General features: G+C 35.7%; 1 protein-coding gene across 41 annotated transcripts in view; it reads left to right on the plus strand.

The window, feature by feature from the left end:
• The window catches only part of CPLANE1 (ciliogenesis and planar polarity effector complex subunit 1), a 138,651-nt gene that overhangs the window by 12,025 nt on the left and 107,754 nt on the right, over window positions 1–18,872 (plus strand). For 38 of the 41 annotated variants that reach the window (XR_012001297.1, XR_012001285.1, XR_012001286.1 and 35 more), the window contains 10 exons: window positions 2,310–2,416; window positions 4,149–4,305; window positions 4,715–4,818; window positions 6,394–6,576; window positions 9,360–9,609; window positions 9,782–9,937; window positions 10,103–10,872; window positions 12,059–12,267; window positions 12,467–12,547; window positions 15,527–15,691. Coding sequence is in view for 21 of the 41 variants with exons in the window: in XM_072757077.1 (XP_072613178.1) it covers window positions 2,310–2,416; window positions 4,149–4,305; window positions 4,715–4,818; window positions 6,394–6,576; window positions 9,360–9,609; window positions 9,782–9,937; window positions 10,103–10,872; window positions 12,059–12,267; window positions 12,467–12,547; window positions 15,527–15,691 (2,182 nt within the window). In the remaining 20 variants the exon portion in view is untranslated. The remainder of the gene's footprint in view (window positions 1–2,309; window positions 2,417–4,148; window positions 4,306–4,714; window positions 4,819–6,393; window positions 6,577–9,359; window positions 9,610–9,781; window positions 9,938–10,102; window positions 10,873–12,058; window positions 12,268–12,466; window positions 12,548–15,526; window positions 15,692–18,872) is intronic. The other 3 variants (XM_072757084.1, XM_072757085.1, XM_072757087.1) reach the window with 1 other exon arrangement.

Here is an 18,872-nt window from a genome sequence, read left to right on the forward strand (position 1 = left end):
AGAACAAAGATGGAAGTAATCAAAATAGTATGGTACTGGCACAAAAATAGACATATAGCTCAATGGAACAGAATAGCGAGCCCAGAAATAAAGCCATGCATACATGATCAGTCAGTCTATGATGAAGGAGGCAACAATATATAGTGGGAAAAAGACAGTCTCTTTAACAAATGGTGTTGAGAAAACTGGACCATTTTCTTACACCACAAAAAAATAAACTCAAAATGGATTAAAGACCTAAATGTGAGACCTGAAACCATAAAATTCCTAGAAGAAAGCATAGGCAGTAATTTCTTTGACATTAGCTGTAGAAACATTTTCTTAAATATCTCCTCTGGTGAAGGAAACAAAAGCAAAATTAAACTTTGGGAGAACACAAAAATAAAGTTTTTGCACAGGGAAGAAGGAAACTATCAACAAAACACAGAGGCAGTCTGATGAATGGGAGAAGATATTTGCAAATAATATTTCTGTTAAGAGGTTGATATCCAGAGTGCACAAAGAACTTACATAACTCAACACCAAAACCCCACAAATAATCCAATTAAAAAATGGGCAGAAGACCTGAATAGCATTTTCTCTACAGAAGACATACAGATGACCTCAGTTATATGAAAAGATGCTCAACATCACTAATCATCAGGGAAGTGCAAACCAGAACTACACAGGTATATCACCTTACATCTGTCAGAATGACCAGTATCAAAAAGACCAGAAATAACAGTGTTTGGTAAGGATGTGGAGAAAAAGGAACTCTTTGCATTGTTGGTGAGAATATAAATTGGTGCAGCCACTGCAGAAAATAGTATGGGATTTCCTCAAAAAATTAAAAATAGAAATACCATATGATAAAAAAAAAAAGAAATACCATATGATCCCACTAATTCTACCACTAGCTATTTACCCAAAGAAAATGAAAACACTAATTTGAAAAGACATATGCACCTCTATGCTTACTGCAGCATTATTTACAATAGCCAAACTATGGAAGCAACCCAGTGTCCATCAACAGGTGAATGGATAGAGAAGATGTGGTATATACATAAAATGGAATATTACTCAGTGATAAAAAAGAATAAGATCTTGCCCTTTGTGACAACAGGATAGACCTCGAGGGTATAATGTTTAGTGAAATAAGTCAGTCAGAGAAAGACAAATACCATGACTTCACTTACGTGTTGAATATAAAAATCAGGATGAGCAAACAGCAATAACAAAATAAACAGACTCTTAAATAAAGACAACAAACTAGTGGTTATGAGAGGGGAACTAATATAGCATTGTATGTTAATTGAACAAAAACAATGGCTTAAGTTGAGTTTTCTTTTTCCCTAGTTTTTAAAATTTATTTCTTTTTATTTCTTTTTATATTTGAGTATATTTGACACACAGTGTTAGTTACAGATATACAACATGGCAGTTCAACAATTCTTTATGTTATGCTGTGCTTGCCACAAGTATAGTCACCATGCAAAACTATTACAGTACTGTAATACACAGTACTATATATTACAGTATATTGATTATATACCCTCTGCTGTACCTTTTATTCCCATGACTCGTTTTTTTTTTTTTTTTTTTAAGATTTTATTTATTCATGAGAGACACACACACACACACAGAGGCAGAGACACAGGCAGAGGGAGAAGCAGGCTCCCTGCAAGGAGCCCGATGTGGGACTTGATCCTGGGTCTCCAGGATCACACTCTGGGCTGTAGGCGTCACTAAACCACTGCGCCACCAGGGCTGCCCTTCCCATGACTTGTTACATAACTAGAAGCCTGTATCTCCCACTCCCCTTCACTCATTTTGTCCAACCCCCTCTCCCATCTCCTCTGACAACCAGCAGTTCTTTGTATTTTATAGGTCTGATTCTGTACTTATCTTTAGTTTTAAAATAAAACTAGCTTTATAATTTAAAAAGCTAGAATTGGTGATATTAAGCTATTTAATTTCCAAGAAAGAACATATTCATTAAAAACCATTATAAATAGCTGCTGCTGCATTGTTTGTGTGTATGGGCCAATGTTTCATTACCCAATGCACTATGCATTTTAAAATTTTATTTTCCTTTACCTTCCTCCACCTCCAGGGATAGTGCCCTAATTTAAATAATACATAGTTATGAAATAAGGAAAAAATTACTTATTCTTTTTTTAATTACTTATTCTTTAGTCTAATATTAAGAATAAAAATATAAGCAGGATTTCCATGTGTTTTATTTATGATGAGAAATACATGTTTTATATATTTGTTTATTTATTTTCAGATGAATTATATACTAAAGTTTATTAAATTTTTCTATACAGTTATTTGGAGACTGCTGCTTGTGTTCGTTTACTTTTTATTCTGGGGAATGTCTGAAGTTAACGTTTCTAGCAATTCGGTGGCATGAAAATGTATTTACAACTATGAGGTAAGGTAAAGGTTTTTTTCTTCCTTATTTTTTATCCCTTTTACAGGAATATTTTTTTCTCCCATAAGAGCATAGTAGGATTAGTTAAATGAAATTAAATTTGAACTTCTGAGATTTTACAAAGCTGTTTTTCCCATAAATACTAGTGTTCATTTTAAATGTTTACTCTAGAAGGTTTTTCTTGTTTTTGTTTCGTGTCCTTTCTTGGAATTGAGAACATGTAAAAGGAAAGAAAGTCTGTGGTCTTGTATTAAAATTCTAGAAGTAGCTATTTTGAAAAATAATTCAATTGAATTTTAAAAGGGACATAATTTGAATTTACTACTGTACCTTTTAAATACTCAAGTACTTTTTAATTAAAAATAGTTTTATTGGGGCACCTGGGTGGCTCAGTTATCTGCCTTTGGCTCAGACCATGGTCCCAGGTTTCTGGATTTAAGCCTGCATTGGGTTCCCTGCTTATTGGAAAGTGTGCTTCTCCCTCTCCGTTTGCCTCTCCTTCCACCCCCTCCCACCCTCCTCTGCTCCTGCATGCACAAGCTCTCTCTCTCAAATAAATAAATGAAAAAAAGTTTTATTTAGGGGCACCTGGTTGACTCAGAAGAGTATGCCACTCTTGCTCTTGAGGTCATGAGTTTGAGCTCCACATTGGGTGTAGAGATTACTTAAAAAAATTAATGAATATAAATAAAATAAAAATAGTTTTATTTATTCTAAAATGCCCAGTAATATACAGAGTACATTAAAAGCATATAATGCCTAAGCAAGATTTAGTAAAAATATGTTTTTTTCTGTTTTTCTTCATTTTCTTATGTTAACAGTACTTCATTGAAGTATAATTTAGATAAAGTAAAATGAATAAATCTTAAGTGTATAATGAGATGAATTTTCATAAGTATACATGTGTATAACTGTCCTCGTATCAAATATAGAACATTGAGACTATTTTATTTTATTATTATTTTTTTATATGGAAGCTCCAATGCACGGAGCCCAGTGTAGGGTTTGAACTCATGACCTGCGCTGAGATCAAGAGTTGGATGCTTAACCAACTAAGCCACCCAGGCGCGCCTATTTTTATTTTTTAAAAGAGTTGATTTTTAAGTAATCTCTGCCCAGCATGGGGTTCGAACTTAAAACCCCAAGATCAAGAGTTGTAGGCTCTAGCAACAGACAAGCATCCCAGAACATTGCCACTACTTTAAAAATCCTTTCTTCTCTACTTCTTTAATTTCTGTAAAAATATTTACAATAATGTAGAAATCTGTGTCCTATAAAACTTTCATCAAAGCAGATGTATTTGGAGTTGACTCTGAAGCATGCCATTACTAACAGAGTGCTGATGCTGAACTTATTTAACTGGCAACTGCTCTTGTGCCTTTGATGAAACTTCTGGATAGTTGCTAAGAGGCCCCTTAATATTTGTGCACATGTAGGAATTTAGTTGAATCCTTAAGTTTTCTTTATGATGAACTAAAAATTAACTTAAAAAGTTACCATATGGGCAGCCCGGGTGGCTCAGCGGTTTAGCGCCACCTTAAGCCCAGAGCCTGATCCCAGGATCGAGTCCCACATCGGGCTCCCTGCATGGAGCCTGCTTCTCCCTCTGACTGTGTCTCTGCCTCTCTCTCTCTCTCTCTGTGTCTCTCATGAATAAATAAATAAAAAATCTTAAAAAAAATATAAAAAGTTACCATATTTCCTATTTTCAATTATTTCATTACTTTCTTAGGTCATTGCCATACCATGTTCATTGGGCACAACAAAACTGCCATCTGTGCAATCTGATTCCTAAATGTGCCTCAGTAAAGTCAAGAGGCGCTCTCATTTCTGCCTTTTCAAGAGATGGTGTTACCCTGGCAGTAACCCTTAATCAGAAAGACCCAAAGGTCAGTAAATATAATCTGTCCTGGAAGTAACTTATAAAAGAGTTTAGTCCAGCTTTGAGTTCCTTGTTTTTTAATGTTACGTTATGTTCTTTGAATTGGTGTTTTCTGATCCAATTTAGTATTGTAGATTGTTAAATTTATTTAAACTGCTGTAATTTCAAAACTTGACCTTCAGAAGTGAAAAGAGAATAGTAAAAAGGAAGAAAAAAATACAAAGTGGTAACTGATGTCCTTAAAATAGAGTATAAGAGTGAGGAGTTACAGTTTTCAGTATTGTTTTGCCAGTTGGGAAAGACTTCCAAGAGAGTTTATTGATATGATAATAGGTCTCTGGGTCTCTAGAATCAAAAATAATGATTAAAGCAAAATAATTTAATGGTTTTGTTGTTTTTTTTTCCCTCCTTTCTAGGCAACTCAGGTATTGTTCATAAACACACTGAATTTTGTTACTCTCTGTGGTAGCCTGAGAGGATGTAGTAATAAGAATCCTGTGGTCCCAGCTACACTTATCAGGTAAAAACTCTTGTGTTTCTATTAGTGTTTCAATTTTCTGATAGTTTAATAAATTTAAGGCTCTGGTAATTCAAAAGATATCTAAATAAGTATTTAGATAGAGAATGCAATTTACTTTCAGTATTTGTGATTGATAGATTCTTTTTTTTTTTTAAAGATTTTATTTATTTATTCATGAGAGACACAGAGAGAGAGGCAGAGACACAGGCAGAGGGAGAAGCAGGCTCCACGCAGAGAGCCAGACGTGGGACTCGATTCTGGGTCACCAGGATCATGCCCTGGGCTGAAGGTGGCGGCGCTAAACTGCTGGGCCACCTGGGCTGCCCTGATTGATAGATTCTAAAAATTGCTTTATGTAAGGAAAATCTCACTTTCAGAAAGGGTCTTGGGGGACGCCTGGGTGGCTCAGTGGTTGAGCGTGTCTGCCTTTGGCTCGGGGTGTGATCCTGGGATCCCAGGATCGAGTCCCGCATCGGGCTCCCTGCATGGAGCCTGCTTCTCCCTCTGCCTGTGTCTCTCATGAATAAATAAATAAATCTTTAAAAAAAAAAAAAAAAAGAAAAGAAAGGGTCTTAGTAGGATGGAAGATACGTGAACATATTTTCTTTTTTTCTTTTATTTTTTCTTGCATTGTCTCAGGAAGAGTAGAATCACAATTGGTAGGAAACTATTGAGTTTCATTAGAGACCAAAATGAAGACATCCTGGACTGGGAAAACCATTATATGCTCAGGGAGGCTGAGGTGTTAGCTTTTAAACAAAATTGCCATGCTCTGCCTATGTGTTAATAACAATGTAAGTCATGATTTTGGATAGCACATGAGCCACCACCAGGATCTACTTGGGATTATAGAGTAGAAGATTTCCTCTTAGACTTCTTAATTTCCTTTTCTGAATCTCTGAATTCCCAGTTTTCAGGCCTTCCCCTTCATTTTCTTTTCCTCCCCAAAAGTTCCTTTCTAAAGGTATTATTCATTCTTACATCTGAAATTAATGTAACATCATGTCTCTATTGTACTTCAATAAAATAAAAAAAAAATATTACTGGTCTCAGTGCAGTAGTCTGCTTGACTTAGAGTGTCATTATTTACATGAGGAGCTACTTTCTGTCTCCATAAGATATTCATATTACCAGGTAGTTAAGGAGTGGTAAGGATAGCTTTAGGGAAGACAGTGTGCTGCTGCATGGATCTTTGGCAAGCTGCAGAGAGGACAGGCATGGTATTGACTTTTAAATTCATCAGTAGATTTAGTTGTAGGCACCAATATGATTAAAGTTGTTCTAATTAAAATGTGACTGACTGAAAAACTTAACTGTTCTACAGAGTATTTTCATCTTATCATTTGCTTACGTGTCTGTGAATTTCTGGTTGGAATATTATTTGGAATACATATTTATGAGCAAGCATTTTTTTCATACCTTCTTTCTGGGAAGTAAAATAACCCAAAATGTATGTGATAATTGCCTACTATTCTTTTCCCCTTATTTTTGTAGTGTTTCACCCTTGCTAGGCCATTTTAAATCATGAAAGACATTGTAGAGTCCTTTCTAAATATACTGTCTTGCTTTTTCTAGGTCCTACTGGGTAGGTGATATCAGCTGGACTCATGATAGTCTTTTTCTGGCTTGTATGTTAAAACGTGGCTCCCTGGTTTTATTGACCTGTCAAGGTGAATTGGTGACATTAATTACATTTGGTTGCTCCATAGAATTTGGGCCAGCAGAATTTATTCCTTTTCACCCACTAATAACATATAGGTGAGACATTTGAATTGTTTTGTTTTCAGGTTTTCTCCTTTGGTATTACTTTACTATGTATTTTTGTAAAATAATTTTGTCTTTCAAATTGTCTTATTCTTTCTTTGAGTCTGTTATCTCAATATCTGTTTCTTATTTATAGTTTTCTTTTATTTCTTTTTGTTGCTTAATCCTGGTGAAAATTTGACATTGTGGCTATGTAAGTATAAGTTACTTAAATATTTAGTAGCACTAAAACATTTATCTTCTTTTATATAAAAGTTCAAAGAAGTGTGATATATCTTTTATTGTTTTAAAAGAAGAGCAGTTAAATTAGTAACTCAAACTTAAGTTGGTACATGGATTTATCTGTTTTTTTCCTCAAAAGGAAAGAAGGAAAAAACTGTGGGAAAAAAATAGAAGACTTTAGAATTTAGCCATATGTTAATTTTTAATTGTGGGGTGGGTTAGCAGCTGGGTTTGGAGTCATATCAAAATTTAAATCTTGGCAGCCCCAGTGGCGCAGCGGTTTAACGCCGCCTGTGGACTGGGGTGTGATCCTGGAGACCCTGGATTGAGTCCCACGTTGGGCTCCCTCCGTGGAGCCTGCTTCTTCCTCTGCCTGTATCTCTGCCTCTCTCTCCTCTGTGTCTTTCATGAATAAACAAACAAAATCTAAAAAAAAAAAAAAAAAAATTAAATCTTGGTTTTTTAAAAAAAATCTTGGTTCTTCTACTTATTAATTGTGTGACTTTGGGTAAGTTATACTTTCTTTCTTTCTTTCTTTCTTTTTTTTTTTACTGTGAAACGTAAATGACTCTATTTCTTAGGGTTGAGAGAATGAAGTAAAAAAAATAATTAGTAATAAACTGCTTAGCACAGTTCTGACATAAAGTAGGTGTTCCGTAAATATTTGTTGTTATTGATGTTGATATTAGGTATGACCTGACATGTATACACAGGTATTTACAAAACAAAAAAAATTGGAAAAGTCCTTTGAAATCAATCCATTGCCATTGCCTCAAAGAAAGGAAATTGAAGATGGGTGTGTCCTTGATTATATTTAGCAAAAAATGACGCTTAATTTTTAGTATTAGAAAATTCTAGTTGAACAGTTTGTCACTTCCTGCAGTGAAAGTATTTTTCCTTATTTTTTAAGGTCCAATTCATAATTGACTTGAATTGCCTCATATTTTTTAGAATTAATTTAGGGTGCATCCCGGGTGGCTCAAGGGCTTAGCGCCGCCTTCAGCCTTGGGCGTGATCCTGGAGATCTGGGATCGAGTCCCACGTCGGGCTCCCTACATGGAGTCTGCTTCTCCCTCTGCCTGTCTCTGCCTCTCTGTGTCTCTCATGAATAATAAATAAATATTAAAAAAAGAATTAATTTAGGACCTTATAAATTGGATTACTTTTTCTGATTATAAAAGGAATACATATTTATTATTTAAAAAAAGAAACTTAGAAATCAAATGCTGTAAAACAAGTATAGAAAATGAAATACTCTTGTAATCCTATTTCTCCCAAATAACAATTATTAATGTTTTTTAGTGTATTGTCCTACAAATTAAAAAAAGTATGTATGACTTTATAATAATAATATTAGTTTCTTTTTTCAAACAAAATGAATTCTATGATATATGCTGTTTACTGTTTTTGCTTTTTTGATTAAACAGTTTATATTATACATCTTTCCATGAAGTAATTTTTTAATGTTCTATAGATTCCTGTGGTGTGTATGTCCTATATTTAACTAGTCTCCTGTTGTTGACTATTTGGCCAATAAAACCTGTATTTGAATAATTTCCTAACCAGAAAGAGATTATAATATATTATTGATTATTTGATTTCTTTATAAAGCCCCAAAGTTAATAAGCAGCAATATTATGTAATCCTAATCAGGTATACCAACATAACAGTAAATAAGTACATTTATATGGAAACTCAGTCAAATTTAATCTAAAACTGATAAAAAGTTAGTCACTACCATCTTTTCCAAATGTCTTTCTCAGTTTTTTTCTCCCCCTCCTTTTTTTTAAGAGAGAGAGGGGCAGAGGAGAGGGAAAGAGATTTTTTATTTTTAAGATTTTATTTTTTTATTCATGAGAGAGAGAGAGAGAGAGTGTGTGTGGCAGAGTCACAGGCAGAGAAACAGGCTCCATGCAGGAAGCCCGACATGGGACTCGATCCTGGGTCTCCAGGATCACACCCTGGGCTGAAGGCGGCGCTAAACCTCTAAGCCACCCGGGTTGCCCAAGGGACAGAGAATCTTAAGCAAATTCCAAGCCTAGTGCAGAGCCTGACTCAGGGCTCAGCCCCACAACCCTGAGATCATGACCTGAGCTGAAATCAAGAGTTGGACACTCAACCAACTGAGCCACCCAGGCTCCCCTTCTTTCTCCTCCTTAATAACAAGTATATTCATAACTCATAATTACATTCTTTTTTCATAATTATATTCTTATATTTATATATGGTAAGAAGGAAAAGTTACTATTAACTCTGTAATAGTAAAAATGAACTACCTTAATTCTTTTCTGAAATAGTTTGTTTAAAACTAAATTAAAAACAAAATAGAGTAAATGCCACAATTCAGGGGGCATTTAAAAAACATATAAATCTACATATTATTTAACATTTGTGTTTTCCTTAGAGATATATGGAATTAAATGTTAGTGTGTTTAACTGGCTTTTTTATCGTTGTGTAGCTTTTAATTGTTGTTTTGCTTTTCTTCGGAATAATATGATTGTTTCCTTTAAGATTTTTCTCTTACTAATTCTTTAATTTTGTGTTTGTTTGCTAGACCACAGCAGTTTACATTTCAAGATTCAAATAATTCTGTAGACTCATCAGCTTCTGATAGTGACCCCATGAGACAGAGATTTTCCATAAAAGCACACTCACGGTTACCCTACCTCATTATTTCTGATGGATACATGGTCACAACCCTTCGATTTGTTGATAACCTGTCTCCATCAGTGCTCATGAGATCCCTTCTACTTGATTCAACCCAGAGGCTTGAGAAAACATATCAAAGTATGATATTGTCTAAGGTATAGTGCTTTTTGGTATCATTGGTAAAAGTTGGCTGCTTAGTCTTTCCAGATTAAAACCATACTGACAATAATGTCCTTGGATTGTGTACAGTTGTCTATGGAATTTGTAATTGTTTGTGGTGGAATTACAGATAAACTTTTACTCTTAGAAATCTCTTATCTTCTACAGCCAAAAGGCAAAGGGCTGAACTTACAATCCCTGGATTCCTTGAGATCTAGCCTGTTAAAACACCAAGAAAATCAAAGTTTAGCTGATTCTACTGTCCCCAGATTCTTACAGACAGAAGAAACAATGAAGTTAAGTGAAAAAACAGCAGATTTCCAGGTACTTAGTAGCAGTGTTTTATTTACTTTGAACAGTTACATATTGACTTTATTCCAAGAAACATATTTTGTTTTGTTAAAGGGAAAGAAATTTGAGAACATCAGTGATTTTATTTGTAAGGTGTTACATGATATTAAGTATAATTTTTTTTCACTCACATTTTAGGATTTTGAAGCAGAAGAAACTAATGAAGGCAGTCACTTTCCAAACAACTTATTCTCACTTTGGAATAAAAAAAATGATCCATTGTTCAGTAGTGTCAAGGAGGGAAGACTGGAATTTGCATCTATGTTTGATACAATACACGCAAAAGATAATGTCAAGGAAACAGATAAAACCATTACAGAACTGCATTCTGTCCAGAAAAATCTCCTTGCAGCATGGACTATAGGAATTTCAAAAAATGTGATGGAAAAAAATGTAATGTTGAATTACACAGTAGTTTGTATCACTCATTTTTTCTACATTCTTCAATTTATAAAATGTCCTTTCCCCAAACTAGATATTTTTTTAAACAAGAGCACAGGACAAAATGCATGGATCCTTTGTATCTTTCAACTTTTTCATCAGTGTTTATCAGTCCAGTATTGGGATATGAGATACAAACAAGATGTGGGACATTTGGTGAAGCTGACCTCAAATACTATAAAGCTTTTGCTGACTCAGCAACAACAGGGTCAGTTATTCTCAGAGAAGCTTTTGGCTAGTTTTCATTTACTTAAAATGGTAGCCGATAATTTAAATGCTATATATGGTCTTCAACCTGAAGTTATTTTAGCCTCAACTGATGGAAGTAGAACAGCAAATCAAGACAAACTGGTGGTACCCATTTTTCAAATGTTTCAAGATAGTGGTTCTCAGGAAAACTGGTCCTGGAACTCATCTTTCAAGATTTGTCCTCAAGTAGTAAATCTTGCTCAACAACCAGGACACAGGTATAATTACTTTCTGTTAGGGTACTATCAACATTAAGATGTTTTCCTTTTTGAAAAATTGAGATAAAATTCCCATACTGAAAAAGTCACCATTTTAAAGTGTAAAATTCAATGCTTTTTAGTATAGTCACAAGGTTTTAGAACCATTAGCACTAATTGCAGAATTTTTTTTTTTAAGATTTTATTCATTTATCTGAGGGAGAGTGAGGAGGAACAGAGCGGGAGGGAGAAGAAAGGGGAAAGAATCCCAAGCAGACTCCTCGCTGAGCCCAACATAAGGCTTGATCCCACAACCTGGAGAGCACGACCTGAGCAGAAACCAAGAATTGGATGCCCAACTGACAGAGCCACCCGGTGCCCTTCTAGAATGTTTTTATGATCCTCGAAAGAAACCCTGTATTAGGGGGTGCCTGGGTGGCTCAGTATGTTGAGCGTCTGCCTTTGGCTCAGGTTGTGATCCTGTGATCTTGGGATTGAGTCCCATGTCAGGCACACAGCTCCAGGGGGAGCCTGCTTCTTCCTGCCTCTGCCTCTATCTCCTTCTCTTTCTCTCTGTCTCTCATGAATAAATGAATGAATGAATGAATGAATGAATAAATAAATAAATAAATAAATCTTAAAAAAAGAAACCCTGTATCTATTACCAGTCGGCATTAATAAATTTTTATGTTATTTTAAAATATTTTAGAATTTATGCCGAGTTTTATTCAACACATGTATTTTATTAGTCTTGGGCAGCCATGATATATCTCCAAGTATTGAATAATGTTGGTTTAGGTAAGCACTATAGAAGAATAACCACGAAGATCTAAAAAATGTTGGGATACCTGGGTGGCTCAGCAGTTGAGTATCTACCTTCAGCTTAGGTCATGATTCTGGAGTTGCAGGATCGAGTCCCACATTGGGCTCCCTGCATGGAGCCTGCTTCTCCCTCTACCTGTGTCTCTGCCTCTCTCTCTGTGTCTCTCATGAATAAATAAATAAAATCTTTAAAAAAGGATTTAAAAAATATATTATGTATTTTTGGATCAGTGGACTTTGTGCTGTTTAAATCTGATCAGTTTGTATATACATTATTAATCAGTAAAGAGTATAGGCAAAAATAATAAGGCTAAGTAGGAGACTGTACTCATTTTTATTCCTAGTCTGAAATTTGTTTTTGATGATCACTTAATTTTGTCTGCAGATTGATTGTCCTCTGGAGAGTATTGTACAAAAAAACTTTATGGTATCAAACACAATTAAGTCAAAGACTTCCTGAAGATGACAGGCAGTTAATGGAAAAGATGGCACAAGAAGCATCTACTGTCAAGGCTCTGTTATGTCATATACAGGCTAACTTACAGACTGCTGGAGTTCATGTGAACCAAGGCTTGGAACTTAAATCTATCAATGGTCAGTAGCTTATAAACATTTTCTAACTCTGTGAATAAGCAATGTTGTTAACTGGGCTTTGATTTTATTAATTGCTTGTGATTCCTTGTTTTTCAAAATAGTTTCTAACTGAGCTGCATCCACTAAATTTTAAAATGAAGTAAATTTTTATAAAGTAATGTCATTAACCATGACTGGTTGTTGGTTAAAAACTTTGTAGGTGAAGAATATTTCCTGTTAGGATCATATGAAAAATCTGTTCAATTGTGGAAGAAAGCGCTACAAGAAACCCAAGAGAAAGGTAGGAGAGTGTTAAAAAATAATAGTCACCATAATATTGGTTGGAACGTATTTTGGAATGCTGTAGAGCTTAAAAATAATTCCAAATTTTCTGAGTACTCACAATTAATGCTTGAATGGAATACATAATGGTAGGCAACCTGACTGTCAGAAATAGTTACTTAGAATTGTTTTTAGTCTTGGAATTTGTAGCACCAAGAATTTTTTCCATTACCTAGATGAGGCTCCCTCTGTCCTTTCTTTTGGTTAGTGAGTTGTGATTAATTATTGATGGGGAAAAATGAGATTTAGATCCTAAATAAAATAATGTTTTTTTGGCCATTTACTTTTTACAGACTTAGAGAAGCATGGAGCTAAGGCTCTCTGCCCTTAAGTAATTCAACTTGAAGAATTTCCTGTGAGTTAGACTGATTGTTGGGTTAAGTATGGGCTTCATGGAATTTTTTTTTTTCTTCATGGAATTTTTGATGAGACTATAGGATTGTAGATTCTAGAAACTGGTGATAGCTTTTATGGTATTGAGGGTATGGCTAGGATGACAGAAGTTCTCAGCTAGCAACCTTGGAACTAGCCATGACCGTAACTACCACATGGTCAGGTTTGGCCAATTATTAAGTTAATTTTATGACTTCTTTGTATATTTCATTCATTCTCCTATTTAACCAGTATTTATCAAGGGCCCTGTATGTCCCTAGTACTGTAGTAGGTACTAGGGTTAACTGAAATAAATAACTTTACCCTTAAGTTGCCCATAATATGGAGAGATTACATAAACAACTAGCACTTTTCTTGTTATGTTGTTTGGTAGGTGCTGGGGAAGCACAGAAGAGCACTTCCCGCAACCTAAGGCTGGAGTGTCAGCATTAGTTTGGGGAAAACTTGGAGCAGTTGACATTAAAAATTTTTTTTAAGGATTTTACTTATTTGAGACAATGAGAGAGAGTGAGAGAAAGTAGGAGGTGGGGGAGAGGCAGAGGCAGAGGGAGAGAGAGAGGTAAACTCCCTGTTCAGCAGAGAGCCTGACTCTGGGGCTCCATCCTGGGACTCCTGGATCATGACCTGAGCCATAGACAGATGCTTAGCCAACTGAGCCACCCAGGTACCTCAGGAATTGACATTTAAAATTGAATATAAATCAGCCAGTTAAAATAGAAGTAATGATTTAACAAAGAAGATAGCATTATAAAAGCAAAAAGATGTGAGAAACCATGACAATTTGGTAAATTGCAAGTTGTTTAATAGGACTAAATTATATATGTATGCAATATTGGGGGTAGGGTGGTGAGAGCTAAGGTGAGAGATATATAGAGAATAGATGATAAGGAACATACTGTTTGTATTGTCAAGGGATTAAGATTTTATCCCAAAGAGATTGGGATCAGTTAGAAACTTTATGTAGGAAAGAGAACTTTTTAAATGAATATAGGCCATTTGGAAAATTTCCTTTGGTGCAATGTGGAGGGTCATTTGTAGAAATGTGGTGTAGATATGTAAGTCTCACATGGAAGCAGGAAAATTAGTCTGTTGAGAAGGTCCTGAATCAAAGCAATGTCAAGAGTACTGGAGAGCAGAGGTTACACTTGACAGACAATAGGTTTGATCAGTTGGACTTGGTGACTGAGTAGATTGGAGAAAGAAGTCTAATGACATTCTCAGTAGGGGATTGTCCAACTGGATGAAGAGGTGTGACATTCAAGAAGATGAGAAGTTCTGATGGAGAAATGAATTCATTCTGGACCTTTACATTTAATTTCTTTTCTAACTGTATCCACTAAAAATGGCTTCTAATAATAGAGACTGAAAGTAATAACTTCTTTTAATAAGAAAATTTATTTCTCTGTCTTAGAAAAGGAGACCAGAAATTCACACTCTGGGGCTGATTTGGTGTTCCTATGGTCTAGTTAAAGACCCATGCTCCTTTAGTTTTTCTACTCAGTCACCTTAGTGCATTGCTTCCGATCTTAAGGCCATTACATGAGCTAAAATGAGTACTCGGACTCCAGCCATCACATCCATATTCTTGACAGCAGAAAGGAAGAAAGCAGGAAGGACAAGAAAGGGTGCACCTCCTAGATGAGTTACCTCCCTCCAAGCAGCTTTTCTGGAAGTTCTATCCAGTGTTTTCTTTTGGTTTATAATTCAGTCATTTTTTTTACATGGCCACATCTAAGTGAGAAATTGTGATCTAGGTGCATTATTTATTTTTTTAAAGATTTTTTTTTTTTTTAATTTTTAAGTTTTCTCTGTCCCCAACATGGAGCTTGAACCTACAACTCCGAGATCAGGAGTCTCATGCTCCACTGACTGAACCAGCTGGGCACCCCTGGGTGCATTGTTAGCCCCCCCAAATTGGAATTCTTTTACTCAGGAGGAATGGATAAGGTGTCAGTTCTAAACACCCTTCAGATACTTGGACACAGTGGTCAGGGGCTCCTATCTCTTTGGATAGTGCTTCTTTGGGAAGTCTCTTTGACTGATTGATATATGTATGGTGTCTTGGCGTTTTCTTTTTTAGCATGTTTCCTTTTGTTTTATGCCATGTGTACTTGAGATAAATGTTGTTAATGGACCTCAGCGCTGAGTTGATGAGGATTTGCAGCTCACTTGGGATAACATCTTAGTCATCCTAGGGTCTGATGAAAGATAATAAAATCGTTCAGAACTTAAAATGAAAAAGAACAAAGTATTGACCTGTTTTAAGAAAAAAAAACTTTCATTGAAGTGTAAAATACAGAAAAATCCACATAACCTGAGTGTACAGCTCTCATAAACTGAGAACATTCCTGTCTATCTTGCACCCAGATCAAGAACATTACCTTGCTGGGGTGCCTGGTTGGCTTATTTGAAGAGTGTGTGACTCTTGATTTTGGAGTTGTGAATTTGACCTTCATGTTCAGTGTAGAGATTACTTAAATAAATAAACTTAAAAAAAAAGTTGCTAACGTGTTCTTAATGTAAGTTTAATTCTTTCTTGTTTAAGGAGGAAGAAGAACATGTTTTCTTCAGATGCGCTATTATCTTTCTCTTTTATACTGTTACCTCTATAGCTATAATTTAAATGATGCTCAAGGATTATGTGATCAAATAGTAAGAGAAATATTGAGGGGGTCCCACCTACCTGTAAAAGAAAATGAGGATTGTTCAGGTATGTATTTCAACAACCAGTATGTGTAATTTCATTCTTTTTATTCATAGGTTTAGATATGAAATTGCTTATGCATAAAAGTTAGTTGCTCTGACTAAATTATGTTATGGTGAATTTTGACCTGTCAACTTCTCAATAACAATTATCATGGTTTTTTTTGTTTTTGTTTTTGTTTTTGTTTTTTAAATTTTTGCATCCAGACAACCCAGGTGGCTCAGCGGTTTAGCGCCGCCTTCAGCCCAGGTTGTGATCCTGGAGACCCGGGATCGAGTCCCATGTCGGGCTCCCTGCAAGGAGCCTGCTTCTCCCTCTGCCTATGTCTCTGCCTCTCTCTCCCTCTCTCTCTGTCTCGCTCTGTGTGTCTCATGAATAAATAAATAAAATCTTAAAAAAAAATCTTTGCATCCTCAGGCCTTAGCAATAATTGCCTGCTGAATTGATAGAATTGTTTTCTCACAGCCATATTTGTTAGAAATAATATCAGGTATCCAATTATTTTTCCTAAACATACTCATATTTTCTTTAACCGTTGCTTAAAGTGATTTAGTAAAGTGATGAACATTGCTTTCTGAGGTATTCCAAGTCTCTTTTTTTAATTTGTTTCAGAGGCTTCGGGGTATCTGCATTGCCCTTTCCTAAGAGATATATTTAAATTAAGAAATACCCAGAGTGGAAGATATATATGAACATACATTATGCCAACTTAGGTTTTTATTATTTTAGCCACTGTTAATGGATTTCTTACTTTTTGTGATTTTTATCTCTTAAAATCTTTGTGTTCATTATGGAAGTAATATGTGTTCATTTTAGATAATTTTGAAAATATGGAAAAGTATAAAGAAGAATAAGTCACTTATAATTTGACCACTTTCTATGTTTATATTATATATGTATGTTAGAGCTGTGTATTCTGTTTTTATAATCTTTTAGAATTTAATATCTTGATTAATATTTTCCAATGTAAATAAGTCTTTTTTGAAAACCTATTAAACCTTTCCCCCATTATTGCATGTTTTAGTTGCTGCCACCTGTTTACTGTTTTAAGTAGTGCTGTAGTGTACATAAATTTTTGTGGGCATTACTAATAATTTCAAGTTTCTAAGACTTCTTTCCTAGTGGAGTTCCACAGGACACATTTGATTCCTTTAGCAAGAGGTTGTGTCAACACGTGTGAATATAGTTTACCAAGGAAGCTCATTTAGAGATTCAGTGCCGAGGCTTTTTAATTAGAGGCTGGCGAGTCATGTAGACCCTTCTGCTTAGCCTGTTCCAAAATTCTACACTCTCAGAAGAACCAGGGCTGTTTAACATAAACCACATTATTTGTACAAACAGGTCCAGGGAGCCATTCTCATCAGTTAAGGTGGTGGGAATCTTCCCCAAATCCACATTCCCAGATGCCATCTAAGGGCCAACATTATAATCAAGCCTGTTCTTTTAACTCTTTCCTGCACACTTACCTTATTAAGTCATTGTATAAAGTCATAATTTAATTTTTACTGGCTAAGGTTGTCATTATTAACATCATCACTGTACCACATACAGAATTACCATTTCAAAATTTTTTTTTACCTCTGAGTTGATACAGTTTTACTCTGTGACCATCTTTTAGAATTAAGTTGCTTCATATTAAAGGTGCTTATTTTTGAGGTTCCAATAATGATGTTTGTATGATTAAGATTACTGGAAATCTTGCCTTGGTATAATCCTACAGTAAGTTTAATGCTGAAAATAATTCGTTCTCATATATTTTTAAGCTTAATGTGAAGTAGTAGTATGCTTTTTCCAAACTTTTAGTGACCAAATGAAGAGTACTGCTTGAAGGCTAAAAAGATTTTTTCAAGATTCTTTTTATTATAAAAAGCTTATTAACAATAATCTTGAGTGCCTACTATGTGAGAGGAGTGGTGTTAGGTGCTGAGGTATATAGTGACAAGATACAAGTGGTTCACATGCACATAGAATTTAATATTGTGAATATGTATCAAGTGACTTCTGGGAAAGAAAAACATTTTGCTATTTTCGGGGCCATAAATTTTATCTTATTTTTAAATTTATTTTAATTAATTAATTTTTTAAAAAAGATTTTCTTTATTAATTCATGACAGACATACAGAGAGAGAGAGGCAGAGAGACACAGGCAGAGGGAGAAGCAGGCTCCATGCAGGGAGCCCAATGCAGACCCCATCCTGGGGACTCAGGGATCACGCCCTGGGCCAAAGGCAGATGCTCAACTGCTGAGCCACCCAGGTGTCCTAATTAATTAGTGTGTGTGTGTATGTGTGTGTGTGTGAGAGAGAGAGAGAGAGAGAGAAACAGAGGAGGAGAGGGAGAGGGAGAGAATCCCAAGCAGACTCCACACCAAGCACAAGCCTGACTCAGGGCTTGATCTCACAATCCTGACATCATCTGACCTAAGCTGAAATCAAGAGTTGGATGCTTAACCAACTGAGCCACTCAGGTGTCCTGCCATAAATTTCGTAAAAACTTAGTATTTATATTTAGTAGCTTACCTATTTTCAAATTTCTGAATGCCAGTTTATATTATATTTGGAGGTGACACATTTGCTCCTGCTAGTTTATATATCAATCACTGCAGAAATCCTGATGTAACTCCTATTCCCCCCCCCACTTTCTCCGCCCCACATTTTCCTTTTGTCCCTCCCTACCACCAAAGAATCTTATAAAAGTGAACCACTCTTACTAGGGGAGTGTATCCTAATCCCCAGATCTAATGGTACAGAAAACAGCATTAAAAATCACTGTTCTGGGATCCCTGGGTGGCGCAGCGGTTTGGCGCCTGCCTTTGGCCCGGGGCGCGATCCTGGAGACCCGGGATCGAATCCCACGTCGGGCTCCCGGTGCATGGAGCCTGCTTCTCCCTCTGCCTGTGTCTCTGCCTCTCTCTCTCTCTGTGTGACTGTCATGAATAAATAAATAAATAAATCTTTAAAAAAAAAAAAAATCACTGTTCTAGGGGCTCCTGGGTTGTTCAGTCGGTGAAGCATCTGCCTGTGGCTCAGGTCATGATCTCAGGGTCCTGGGATTGAGCCCCATGTCGGGCTCCCTGCTCAGTGGGGGAGTCTGCTTCTGCCTTTGCCTCTACCCCTCTCCCTGCTTGTACTCTTTTTCTTACTCACTCTCTCTCTCAAATAAATAAAACCTTAAAAAAAAAAAGAAT

The sequence above is a fragment of the Vulpes vulpes genome, chromosome 4 (genome assembly GCF_048418805.1).
Source record: "Vulpes vulpes isolate BD-2025 chromosome 4, VulVul3, whole genome shotgun sequence".
In the NCBI taxonomy this organism is placed as follows: domain Eukaryota; kingdom Metazoa; phylum Chordata; class Mammalia; order Carnivora; family Canidae; genus Vulpes; species Vulpes vulpes.